At 37.0% G+C, this 14,127-nt stretch overlaps 2 protein-coding genes and 1 long non-coding RNA gene across 4 annotated transcripts in view; all 3 read left to right on the forward strand.

Moving 5' to 3' along the window:
• Positions 1–14,127, forward strand: part of LOC149148771 (uncharacterized) — an 89,591-nt gene that overhangs the window by 62,094 nt on the left and 13,370 nt on the right. The window lies entirely within an intron of this gene.
• Positions 7,096–8,533, forward strand: LOC149148773 (uncharacterized). Its single transcript, XR_016262845.1, has 2 exons — positions 7,096–7,401; positions 7,550–8,533. It is a non-coding gene; the product is annotated as an uncharacterized LOC149148773 (long non-coding RNA).
• Positions 8,569–9,280, forward strand: LOC149148774 (uncharacterized). The gene has a single exon (XM_089440607.1). It carries the CDS (start codon positions 8,583–8,585, stop codon positions 9,009–9,011), a length of 429 nt encoding a protein of 142 aa, XP_089296733.1. The 5' UTR covers positions 8,569–8,582; the 3' UTR covers positions 9,012–9,280.

Consider the following 14,127-nt stretch of genomic DNA (forward strand, 5'->3'; position numbering starts at 1 on the left):
ATCTTGAGGTCTTTCTCCTCCAAGGCACTGAATAAATTTTTATCACTGGTCATGTGGAATGAGGCTCCACTATCAAGATACCAGACACAACCCATCATCGATGACACCATGCATGCGATGAGGGTAAAGTCCATTTTGAACTGAGAGGCTAATGCCTCGCCTTTCGATCCTTTCGAGGATCCCTTCTTGGACTTCTTCGATGGGAAATTTGTCGCATAATGTCCCATCTCGTGACAATTAAAGCATCTCACTTTAGACTTGTCAACCTTCTTCCCTCCATGAGAAGAATTCGATTTGGAATGGGAAGCCTTCCCCTTCCCTTTCCTTGCTTTACTTGCTAAGGCCAGATTTTCTTCATCATCATTCTTGGATGCAGAACCATCTCATGTGCTCCTCTTGATCTCCTCCTACATGAGATCCGACCACAGTCATTCCCAATCCAGCAATTTCTCTCTTCCATTCACAAATTCCTGGTAGCTATTCCAGTGCTTTGGAATGCCAAGGAGAGCGAGGCTCACCATATCATCATCGTCAGTAGTTATTCCCACACTACTAAGCTCATTTCTGCAGGTGGTGGGCTTGTTCAGATATGTGGAAATAGTATCGCCTTTCTCCATCTTGATTCTTCAAAGCTTATCCTTGAGCGCCAATTTCCTCTGGTCGCTACTATTCTGGTAGAGGTCCTTCAATGTCTTCCACATTGAAAATGGAGTATCCTTCCCATGGAGACTCGAGACAATATGGTCTCGAACTCCCTCAAGGATGATCCGCCTTGCCTTCGCCACACACTTCTTCCACTCAGCCAACTCTTGTGCATTAGTTGAAGCTGGTTTTGGATTTCTTGATCAATGAATTCCTTCAAGCTATTGTCTTCTAATACAGCGTCCATGCGATCTTTCCATGTTATGTAATTCGAGCTACCATCCAAGGCATACTCGAGTCTCAAGCCATTGAATGCCATTGGCCAACCTTGAAGTATGAGAATTCGATTTTGCACCTGCAACCCCGAACTTCAAACTTTGAATTCTCTTCTCAGTATACTTTTCACAGCTTCGATACCATTTAGAAATTCTGACTGTAGATTAACTTGATAATGCAATATAACCAAAGCAAAATACTTTAACCTACTTCTACAATCAATTTGCAGAAGCTTAAAAGATCTGATCAAGATCAAGCTAAACACATATAACCAGAAGAAGAATCAATGCACATGAAACATAGAAGAATACTCAGGGGAAAGCCTCAGCTAAAAACCCCACTATCTGTATTATCATACAAGTTGGAAATATCTCAGAATTACACAAAGCCTTAGCTCTCACAACTAGCCAGCTCACAGTACAATCCTCACAGATGCTCACAGGAAAATTAGACTTCTCATAAGCCTTCTCCTCTACCCTCCAAGCTCCTATTTCCTTGTGTGGTTTCTCCTGGGTGATCCTCCTGTTACCAAGTGAAACACTGATCACTCACACTGATCTCACACCCTGTAAAACTGCGCAATCCTCAAGGAATGAATTCCTTCTGCATGCATGAGTTTTGTTTATAAGAAAACACATGCAACTGATAGTACACTGTCCTTGTCTTTAATCTCAACTGGATCTTTCTCAGAATAGACATGCATGAGTTAATGATGAGAGAATCTTCAGTTATCTGGAGTACACTAGTTGAGTGCATTCATGCATCAACTGACTGATAACTCACAATTAGTTCCTCAAACAGCTTGGAACTAATTTGACTGGGCTTAACTCAATAAACTGAGATAACTAATTACAACTCAAATATAACTCAATCTTATCTCCTTAATTAAGGGATAATCTCCTTAATTTAAGGGATAACTATTGCATGACTTCAGAAAGACTTCTAACTTGAATTTCTCCAACTAATTAACTCAAGATGAATTATTTAATTATTTTTCAAGCAGCTGGTGAGACTAAATTCGAATTTTAATTCAAGAACAAATGAAAATTGGAATATTCTTGTTGCCACATTTCAACAAGTAGACTATGAAAAACTCATCAAGAAATGGCCTCAACACATCATTCAACACATGCATGAATGTAGTGGGAGCATTACATAAACCAAACGGCATAACTAGCCATTCAAACAAACATTCCTTTTTTTTGAATGCTATCTTCCAAATGTCTCCTTCAGCTATTCTAATTTGATGGTAGCCACTTCTTAATTCCATCTTAGTAAAATACTTTGAATCTTTCAATTGATCAAGTAAATCATCTACTCTAGGTAGTGGATAACGGTTCTTTATCATAATTTTGTTCAATGCACAAAAGTCCACACACATGCGCCATGTTCCATCCTTCTTTGGCACCAAGACAATACGTGAACCACATGGCGAGGAAGATGGTCTGATGATCCCTTTATTCAACAAATCTTGAATTTGCTTCTTAATTTCTACGCTTTCCATCGTTGACATCCTGTACATGCCAATGTTAGGAAGAGGACAATATTGTTGCAACTGTATCTCATGTTGGATTCTTCTCCTGGGAGGTAATCCCTTTGGTTCCTGAAACATCTCATAATATTGGTAACTATGTCAACCAATTCAGATTTCAAATTTGAATCACAACCTTTGAAAGCTTAATTATCAACATCATTCTTAGGTTTGATCATTAGAAGCACAAAATTCTTACTCGAATTCACTATTCTTTTCATCTTCCCTGCATTAACAAGTGAAAGATTTATTTTCTTGCTATGAGCCCTCACAATATATTCTACTCCATATTTGAATAAATGATATTTGTTTTCATGTCTATGGAAGATAGCTTTTCTGTCATAAAGGTACGGGATGCCCAAAACTATGCTACATATATCTGATGGCACAACATCAAGCTCCACTTCATCTATGAAATTTGTAGTAATAAGGAATCTTAGTTTACACTTTCTAGTAACCTGCAATTGCGCATTGTCACACACCCATCCAAGTGGATATGGTTTATGATGTGGAACGGTTTCCAAGTTTAAACTTGTGACAATATTTTCATAGATAAGATTGGCTTGAGAGCCACTATCGAAAAGCATATCAATCTTGTTGTGTTCTGATATCACCCTTATGTGGAAAAGTTCTATTCTCCTCTTTTCGTTTGGAGTTTCATTTTGTGAGTTTGAAGAAATAGTGCTAGCAATGGATTCTTTTCCTTTTAACCCCATGGTTGTGATTTTAGTTTCATCACCTGAATCAGATCCCAAATCTTGTTGAGTGGTTGTAGTTGTTTTTTGTTTTCCCTTGTTTTTTTTTTTCTTTGGTCTCATTTCAGGATGAAGCTTCCAACAATGAGCTTCATTGTGATCCTCTCTGGAACAATGTTTGCATGAAACTTTTTCTCCTTCTTTTTTGATAGACGCAATTTTCTTTGCTTTTCCTTTCCTTTACTCTTAAATGGCTTTTTACTACCTTCTTCTGGGGTGTTTTTCCCTCTTGCCTTAGGACGAGTGGCTTGCACACACACATCATCTAGATTATTGGGACTAAACATTAAGATAGTATGCCTAAGGTAACTGTGTAAGCCCTCAATGTACTTCAACAATGTGTCCTACAATTGCAAATCTACACCTAACATCAAAGACCTTTTTCTGAATTCTTGGGTGTAATCTTGCACATTTTGACCTTTAAGCTATCTAAAGTTCTGCCAATTCATGATGGATTTCTGCATATAAGCTAGAGGGTAGAATTGTCTTTTGATTGCAGCAATGAAATCATTCCAAGAAATTGAGATCTTATCGTGTTTTTTAATGTCCTCTTGGGTCTTTGATTCCCACCATACCAACGTTGCACCCTCCATTCTCAAGGAAACTAAATGAATATTTATGTCATCCTCTTGAAGGTTTTGAATCCTGCAATAGACCTACAACCAACGAATCCAATTATCAAGCTTCTTTGCATTCACTTCACCATTATACATGGGCAGTTCAAATTTAACATCAAGTTTTAAAAAAGGCGATTTACCAGTTCCTTTTAAAGTATGATGATGAGTATGAGTAAGGGTTCTGTTAGTGGAAGAGGCTGAAGATTCTCGTGAAGAAGAAGATGAAGAAGATGGTGGAGAGGGTGGAGGTTTGTCTCCATTTCCATTACCTCCTCCTGAAGAGCCTTCTCCTTTGGTAGGTTTGGAACTTTCCCCTTGCAGACTGGTATTCCTCTCTTCATAGAGGACCTTTACCATCTCTGTCATATCAAATAAAGCCTTTCTGAAGGTCTTCTCATCTTCTGTCATGTTTGTAGGTTCTCCTTCATGAGACATGATCTCTGGAGTCTCAATTGCAACTTGAGGCTGAATTGGTGTTGGAGATTGTGGCAACCTTGCTCTCCTTCCCCTTGACCCAACTTTAGGGCTTCCAACCAACTTCCCTTCTCCTCTTTTGAGTTTTAACCTTGTAAGCATGACATAAACTTGCAAATAGTTAAATCCTTCTTTCACAAAGAAAACCTAGGGCTCTAATACCAAATTGATTTGATTTAGAATATTAGATTGCTGTGCTAAGATCCTCCTCAGATTAGAAACAAATGCTTTCATTGTGCTTAAGGATTCATGAATTTTTGCAAGTGAAATGATGAGTTTTTATGTTAATTTTATGAGAAATTTAACATAAATAAGAGACTGAACAACAACATAAACATGTACAAAACATCATCAAAAACACATTACAACAGGAACATGATAAAGGAGTTCACCCCTCCTGGGCTACGTCTCCTTGGTCCAGCTTCCAAATGGCTTGGGCCTTTCTATTATGCTAAATAATGTAAAAATATGTGTTTACAATGATCAAATGCTTCGAAAACTTGCTCCAATGAGTCTAGAATATGCAAAAATGGTTATCTAGCCTCTTTTTGCATCCAATTTGGTGGAAAACTAAAGAAGTTATGACCTCTCTTAGTTCTCCCAATATTCGCTCCACAAATTGCACCATTTCTGGCATGAACCTACAATTTTGCTCCAAAATTGCGCTAACTGGGCGAAAGTTTCCTTGCGCGGCGATCCATAATCTATTGGTACCGACTGTTCCATCGCAAATCACAATTGGCAGAGAACCAACGGTCTTATGGTCTGTGAACGCGGTGGGGCGATGTGTGATTGCGATACCGCGGACCCAATCGAACTATTAACTAGAACCCATAATCTTATTGCATTCAGGATCCATCGCAACTCACAATCAGCAGAGTGAGGGAGGTAACAGATATATGAGACTCTGCATTTTTGCGATGTGCAATTATTGCATCGCAAACCTGGGTACGCTGGGGGCCGATTCATCGCATCGCACCCTGACTTGTTCTAGGGCCGATTCTTTGATGCCGACCCACCTGCGACATGCGATTTATGAAATGCGAGGCCAATGGCAGCTTGTCACTTGGCGCTTCCCCATTCGTTGAACGGTCTTGCCACGTCATCCACTCCTGCCATTTGTCCAAGTCAAACCTGAACTTTGACTTGCTCTAACTTCTTCATATGAGCTCGGATTCGAGTGTCGTTCGCATCGTTAGAATCAGGATGACGAGCACTTCGATCTGAAGCTGAGTTTATCGGGATTCTGCCACTTTGAGTTTTGAGCCTAATTTTTAGCACCTGGTCACGGAGTTAGGCGACTCAGTGGATAAATTTTGACTTGGAGAACGAGGTAAACCGTCGTATGTATTTCTTGCTGTCGCAATTTCTCTGAAAGGTTAGCCGGTGTGAGAGGCAACCTGTTGTACTCAGATTCTACTTGCTTAATAATACAAACCCTCTATCTGTTGCACTAGTTTTCCCGCATTGGGTTTTTACGGGGTTGTGTTGTCCAAAAATAATGATGTCCCTTGTGTGTTTGTCTCATATTTGTTTCAAATTATGATCTGTATGTTAGTGTAGTCTGCAATAGTGTTTTTCATCACCGTTTATAAATTAAATAACTTGTTGAATGTAATAACAAGTGTGAGATGATAAAGCAGTGATTGCAGTAGGATTTCTTATGTATAGATTCAGAAATTTTCACAATCTACAGATCCCCCCACTATTTTTCTTCTAGGGATACAATCATATTGAAATGCCCTTCGCCCCATGCCCCCCAATTATGCAAGGCTCTATCTGATGAAGATTGCGAAGGGTGAATAAACCCTGAAGAAAGTTTCTCTTCTTAGCTACTAGCGGTGATCTATAGATTGCTATGAAGAACATGTGTCACTGACACCTATTGGTTGCATCCTTACTGCAAGAAGTTGAGGGGATGCCAACCAACCTTGGAAAGTAATATCCAAAGGGTTCCAAAGGACGAACATGTTGTGGGCCGAGTTGCTTACAACAAGAGATTGAACCTAACACCCCTTCCAGAGTATTTGAGAGAGCATTTCCATTCTTTCACAAGTACACATGGTTTCCTTCAAGATTACTATACCAAGGTTTTCCTTTTTACTTTGATCTTTAAAGAGCTTGTGTTGCTCTTGCCGTTCAGGGACCTGATGTTCCAAGAGAACATATTCATTGAGGGATGGGTGGCGTGGGAGATGGAGAAAAGATCTTGGATAATCATTGGACTTTACCTGAATTCACGAAGAAATTGCCCGCTTGTTGAACCATCTCGTGGGTGGTCTTCCTTCCTCTTTGATTTCCCTCACTGCTTGATTTCCGTAACGTCATAGCCCGAGGTGTCGATTAGAACTGCCAACTAACCAATGGAGATGAACGATCGAGCTATTGAAGAAGAAGTTGTCAGGTTTTGCTGCAGAGGTCAAGATTGGTGTAGAGAGAACCCTTTAGTTAACGAAAACCCTCCGAGTTTGTGCTCCAACCATCTATTTTGACCTCTTAAGTAGGTTTATTTTAGGTTTTATGATTTATTACTTTAAAATTTTAATAATTTAATAAAAATAGGTTTTATTAGTTTAGGTTTATAATTTTATTTTAAATATTATTAAATAAATAATTTAAATATTAAATTTGTATAAATTAAATATTTTAAATTTTTTCTCAATTTTAAGTTTGTTTATACATTTAATAATATATTTTAAATAAAAAATAACTCTCATCAAAACCATCCAAATTTTAATAAAAATATAAAACATAGCACAATACAGATTAATCTAGTCTGCAAATTATTCCATTTGAAGAAACAAGTGACTAAGAATCTTGGACCTCCACATCAGACCAGCGAACAAACCATTAATAAAAAAATATAACAGTTAGACTTCGCAAATTAATCTGTGTGGAGAAACGAGTTACAATGGGCCTTGGTAGGTCTCCACATCAGACCCGCAAACAAACCCTTGGTGGCACGCTTCGTGGGACATCGACTATATACAAAAACTGACTCCACCGTTTTTCTCTCACCAAGTGTTTCCTTTGCAAGGGAAGAATAGCGAGAGCTAATCGCAGGCCACCTATAAGTCCAGGGTCTCACTCCGGCAAAGTTTCCCTGGTAATCTCCCTTTTTCTTCAATTCATGAATGTTGTTACGGAACCGATTACTTGTGTTTTTGGCCGATGTTGAATAAACTCTTGTTATATATGATCTCTTTAGCTCTCAGAGTTCTGTATTTGGCCTCTGCCTTTATTTTTATCTTCAGGGTTTTGAGGTTATTGAGAAGCAATTGCCAAATGGTCTGGAGTTCAATTCCTGCACACCAGTTGCAACCATTCAAATGATCTCTATATCTATGCTAATGGTTTCTCTCTTGCTTGCGCGTTGCCGTGATTTTTTGAAACCTGTGCAATTAAGAGGGTTAAGTTGGTTTCAGAGACAGCATTTGGGTTGGTTATCGCAAACAGAGGGTTTAGAGGGTTTTTTTCCCATGGTGTTGTGAGGGTTTCCGGTTTATGATACTAAAATTGCAAAATTGCTTTCTTTTGTTGTAAATACGGCATTCATTTAAAATACACCAGACGATGGAAGATAATATAGAATCGTGGTATTCATTGTTTGTTCGCCATTCATCTGCTTTAAATAGAATATGGATTCCTTGACTTTATATTCCTTAATTTCCCAGGGCACCACTGCATTGCTGGACGAATGATGTGAGTGTTCTTAGTGTTGTTAGTAAAGCTGAAATACCTAGCATCAGATTTGAATTCACAGGATTTAGGGCTGTCCAACATAACCGAAAGAAAATTCTAGAAATTTGCTAGTTGAAGAATGCATTTTTGATTTTGGCTTTTATTCCTCGCTTTTTGAGTGAGAGGAGCTCCAGGCCGAAATCAAACTCTCTGATTATTGGGGAACCGTCTTCCCACTGTGGTTTGAGAGGTTCATATAAAGTTTGGAAGGTTGCTCTGTTCTACTTATTTGGTCACAGTAATATTTGAAGATCAGAGAATTCTTTGGCATATTGCTATAAGAATTTCAAATTTATGGATTTATTATTAATTATATAAGCCTAGTAATTCTAGCAATGCAAATTATCATTATTGTTCACTTTTTCCAATACTCTCATTTCCTTTTATTGCTTGCTTCTTCTTGTGTTTAGGAAGTATTGGAGATTACCGGATCCTTATTTTATACATGCTTTAACAGATCTATCCTTCTGGCTGACTGACCTATATGCCAGTTGCAAGTTCTAGATAACCAGAAGTATTTGATCTATAAAAGTGCAAGACCAAAATATGTTTATAGATGATGATGCATCAAAGTCCAAGCTACCAAAAAGGAAACTATTGTCTCAAACAACTTCCGGAGCTCAGTTTCAAGCACACAATGAGGTCGGACAGGAAGAAGCACTAAAGATGCCCAAAACATCAAAAAAGAGTCAGAAGAGTGGGAATTCTAAGAAAAAGGGGGACAGCTCCAGGTCTCCCCCAAATGGCCTTCCAGATCATTCGCCACTCACTAAATCAGCGAATGAGTATCGAGCCTTGAGGCATAAGTACTTGATTCTAGAGGAAGAAGGCTCTGCTCTAGGAGATGAGCTGAAACAGGTTGAGAGTGAGGTGAAAAATCTAGAAGAGGAGAAACTTGCACTTTTGGATGAGCTGGTTGTGTTGGAGGGCTTGGTTGAACGTCCAGGTTCTGAATCTCCCATTGAAAACGTTTAAGACGAATATTACAATTTGTATTGTTTCCGAACTTTGCATGGGCAGCTTGGAGCAACATTTTCAAGAAATCAATCCCTGGAGGATTTATGCCACAGTGTATTTGGTTTGCTTGAAAAGTAATTGCAGCACTTGTTTATTCTTCAGAATCAAGACTCCTTGATGTCCCTGCCCTGAGCTTTCGTATCTGATTTTGATGCTAGGTGGCACTTAGTTAGATGTCTAATACAGTGATTTTTTAAAAACTTATGGAATATTTCCTATTACTATTACAGTTTGATTTCTTGCTTGGTTGTTTAGTCATGATTTTTTTTTCATCTGTTGGTCAAATCCATTTATTCTTTTAGGCTGTGCATAATCACTTTGATTCATGCTACTGCATAATTAGCAGAAAAGTTCTCTCCTTTTGTCAGTGTTCAATATAATCTTCTCAACCTGTGGAATTCAACAATTGCATAGAAAGGGAAATCCATGAAATTTGTAATTTAGGAATAGTAAGAGATTTTAAAATTCTCTCAATGTGCAAAAGAGCTTTGTATAGGTGAATAATGGGATGCTGAGATTATCTGCTACAAATGAATATGATTGATTAAACAGTAAAACCTTAAAAGCGATATGTCAATTTTCAAATAGAGAGGCAATAGACATTTCTTATAGTGGGCTTGTCATATGTCACAATATAGTACCATTTCTGCAAGAAAGTCCAAAAGTGCAAGGCAAGAGCTAACCAGCCTGCCATAGGGCATTAAATGCCCGGTTATATGCAGGCTGGATAACCCGATAACACGCCCGCACGGAGACTAGATAAATAAGAAATGGGTGTGCGCGTGTTATCGGGTTATCCAGCCTGCATATAACTGGGCATTTAATGCCCTATGGCAGGCTGGTTAGCTCCAGCCAAAGTGCAATGCTGATGAAATACCATTTCTTGGGAATCCAACAATTGCATAGAAGTGGAATTCCATGAAATATGTAATTTAGGAAGAGTAGGTGATTTTCAACTTCTCTCAATGTCCAAAACGGTTTTGAAAAGGTGAATGATGAGATGTTGGTATTATTTGATTAATCAACACAGTAGAACCATAAAAGCGATATGTCAATTTTGAAATAGAGAGACAATACACAGTTCTTATAGGGGGCTTGTCATATGTCAGACAATTTGTTTACAATTCTACTGTAAGACAATACACAGTTCTTATAGGGGACTTGTCATATGTCAGACAATTTGTTTACAATTCTACTGTAAATATGTTACCGGAGATGGCACAACAAGGTACCATTTCTGCAAGAAAGTCCAGAAGTGCAATGCTGATGAATTACCATTTCTTGGGCGTTTCTCTGCCCATCTTAACATTTTTTAAAATCAGCAATTAAAGAAAGGCAAAGGAGAATAAAATTCTAAACACGAGGAGATGACCTTAATGCCCTTTAAATAACATTGATACATTACAAATATGGTTAAAAGAGATCAATGCTTCCTGTAGGAAATGCTGTGCGCCCATTTATAGCTTCATAAATGAATCTATCCGGCTTCTGTCCAAAGCGGTAATGGAACCCTCTATATAGCTTACAAGATCGGTCCAAAAAGCAACATTCAGCAATTGAATTTAAGATGTGTTTTCCAATCTTTTTTAAATTGCAGAATGGTTCAAGGTAACCTTCGAGGCAAAGTCCCAGTGACTCTGTCAGCAGAGCTTCTAACATTTTCTACTTCCAAACAAAATAGCACACTGCTTTTCATCCATACCAGAGCTCCTCTGATTGCCAAACGAAACAATTAAATTCCAAACAGAGTGCTACTCAGCAAGAAAACCTTTCGAAACACCACGATAATTTTCATCGAGCAGTAATTAAATCTCTCATGGAAGAAGAGAGGCTTTCCTGAAAGTAAAGAATTAGCCACCAAATTAATAGGCGTGAATGAAACACTATTGAGTTGCATGTACCAGATAAGCACTTATCTGTTGGACTATAAAATCACCAAAATTTATATTGCCAAATTACAAATTTATATTGCCAAATTACATCTGGGAAAAAATACAGTTTAACAATATAAATTATTAACAAATTAATTGAATATTAATGATTATTTTTATTTTTTACTTTTTTTAAGCTATGGTTCATGGACACCCTGGTCATTGGGTGGTCGTTACGTCCATGGAAAAATCTGGGCTGATCAACCCCAGAAGGAATCTAGCCCCGCGGCCAATAATTAGTTCTAACCCTGACCTTCCAATCAACGAAACACTGATTTGACCAATTGAACTAAATGTTGGGACTAATTAATACTTTATCTTGTTTTTTAATAAATACATGTGGTTGGATCTGCCAGTTAGTTTTCAATCCAGTGATTTGATTCTCCCTGAATCTTAATAATCTTAGTAGTCTTAATCTTTACACATGTTGATCATAGCTCTAGCATAGCAGCTTTACACACATTAAAATCCATCTAAAACATCTACCGAGTGATTTGATCCTCCCTAAAATCTTATTAGCCTTAATATTTACACATTTTGATTATAGCTCTAGCATAGGAGCTTTACACATATGTTGGACTCATCTGAAGCATCTAGGCTCCATACATGATCATACCCTTAACATAAGAGACAAGAATTTATACTTGGTAATATAATTCACTTTTTAAAGTGATTCTTAATGCTCGGTGATAGCGGGCATTGATTCTATTTTGATGGTGTTTGTTATATCACTCGCTAAAGTCATCTTTGTATAATATGGAATTCCGACTAACATCCTGGCGATGAATCACACTAATTGGTTTCGTCGAAAAATCTTTCTTAAAAATAAAAATAATAAAAAATATATGTATCATTGTTTTTTAATTTTTATTTAAAAAATTAATTTTTCCATGAAATAATAAGTATCCTAAGTATATGAATGAAATATCATAGTGTGATTGGTAAATCCATATAAATATTCGAATCCAAATCCATATTTAAATAATTTTCATCCAACAGTAATTAAATATTTCAGGTTTTTCCTGGAAATAAAGAATTAACTAACAAATTAATAAGCATAAATGGAGCACTATCGAGTTGATGAGTTGCATGTACAAGATAAGCACTTATTTGATAATGTATTACAAAATCATTAAAATTTATATTGGAAAATTACATTTAGAAATATGTACAGTTTAACGATATAAATTATGAATAAATTATAAAAAATTATTAACAATTATAAAAAATAATTAGTACTTGTTTTTCAATAAACCTATATTCAATTTGCTAGTTAGTTTTTAATCTAATGATTTGAACCTCCCTAAACTTATGTCTAGTGATTTGAACCTCATGTGAGTTAGTTTTCAATCTAGCAATTTGAACCTCTCTAAAATTTTAATAGCCTTAATCTTTACACATAATTTTAGCCTTAATCTTTACACAGGTTGATCATAGATCTAGCATAGGAGCTTTACACATGTTGGACTTATTCCAAGCATGTAGGCTATATAGGTGTATTTATTTCAACCTCTCTAAAATTTTAATAGCCTTAATCTTTACACATAATTTTAGTCTTAATCTTTACACAGGTTGATCATAGATCTAGCATAGGAGCTTTACACATGTTGGACTTATTCCAAGCATCTAGGCTATATAGGTGTATTTATTTCAACTTTTGGACTATGGCCTTGCATAAATTTTTGAAAAAAATAAATGAATGGTTTGGATTTCATTTAGATAGAATATTTGAGACTAATTTTCCCTTCTTCATCTTTTCTGTTATTGTTTTAATAATTAATTAAAAATTTAAATTAAATTTCCAGTCTTTTCAATTGCTTGACAATTGTATTAGGCAGTGATTGGGCTTGGAGTATGTCCTAAAACTGTTTCTGCTTCACTAAGAATTGCAAGGAAACAGGGTAATGCCCCAAGACCTAGAGGCCCCTGCCCCCTTACGAGCCACTAGCTGGTTATTCTAGGTTAGACCCAGAGGCACCTGGCAGGAGTGAAAGTCTGTCCCCTTACATACTACCAGCTGGTTATTCCAGGTGGCGTGATTTTCCTTGAATAACAGTGATGAGTCAACCTGCATTCGCTGATAGCAGTTACAGATGATTGTCTTCATTACTGAATTGACAACTGAATTAGAATAAATTTTCTCACCCTTTAAAACAAACATTAAACAATGATTTTTATTTCTAATTCTTTTCATTGCTTGACAAGGAACATCATGCCCTGGATTGTGCTATGGTGATTTATTTCCAACCTACAAAGTTAATTCAGATTGGCGGTTGCAAAGTTACAAATGTGCAAAATATTACCGCAGATACCAAGAATACCAACGTGAAACTAAATTTCTAATTCTTTTCATTGCTTGACAAGTAACATCATGCCCTGGATTGAGCTATGGTGATTTATTTCCAACATACAAAGTTAATTCAGATTGGCGGTTGCAAAGTTACAAATGTGCAAAATATTACCGCAGATACCAAGAATACCAACGTGAAACTAAATGAAGAATTTTTGACGCTGAGGATATTTACACACATTCACTCCAGTAATTAAAGCGGCGGAGAGGCGCCCATGCTTAATGTAGTAAAGTAAAACTACATTTAATTAATAAAGATTTTGATTTAATTAAATTCATTAAAAGCGGCCATTAGATTGATATTCCATTCCAAGTATACAAGACTTGGTTAAGACTCTTACGGGAACTGTAGTGATAAGTTATGGACTTGGAACGAATATGCTTCCTTCCGTGTTGGGTTTGGAATATCTTAAATTGTTATTCCTTTCACATTAAGATTTTCTCGGCCTAAAAGAAGGTCTTGGTGTATGTCACGATTTACCTCTTGTAATATCCTATTATAATTAACCTTGTGTAAAAGTAATTTCAAGTTACGAATCAGTTATTAACTGATTTTTGGTAGTTGTGTACTGAATGAGGGGACAACATTCTTTTTGGCGGGTAATGGTGATAGTGCTTCATCCGAAAACATTCTAGAAAAGCCATGCATGTAGCGGTTGGTAGGGTTTTGGGTTCATCATTTTATGCATGTCTTCTGGTTGTAGTGAATTCATGCAATAGTTGGGGGTTATTCTTGTCTCTGTCACAGCTCTTCACTTCCATTTAATTCTTGGTTTACATGAATTCGCCCATC

The sequence above is a fragment of the Pinus tabuliformis genome, chromosome 9, assembly GCF_031772625.1.
Source record: "Pinus tabuliformis cultivar Carrire ecotype Pingquan chromosome 9, CPIR1, whole genome shotgun sequence".
Classification (NCBI taxonomy): domain Eukaryota; kingdom Viridiplantae; phylum Streptophyta; class Pinopsida; order Pinales; family Pinaceae; genus Pinus; species Pinus tabuliformis.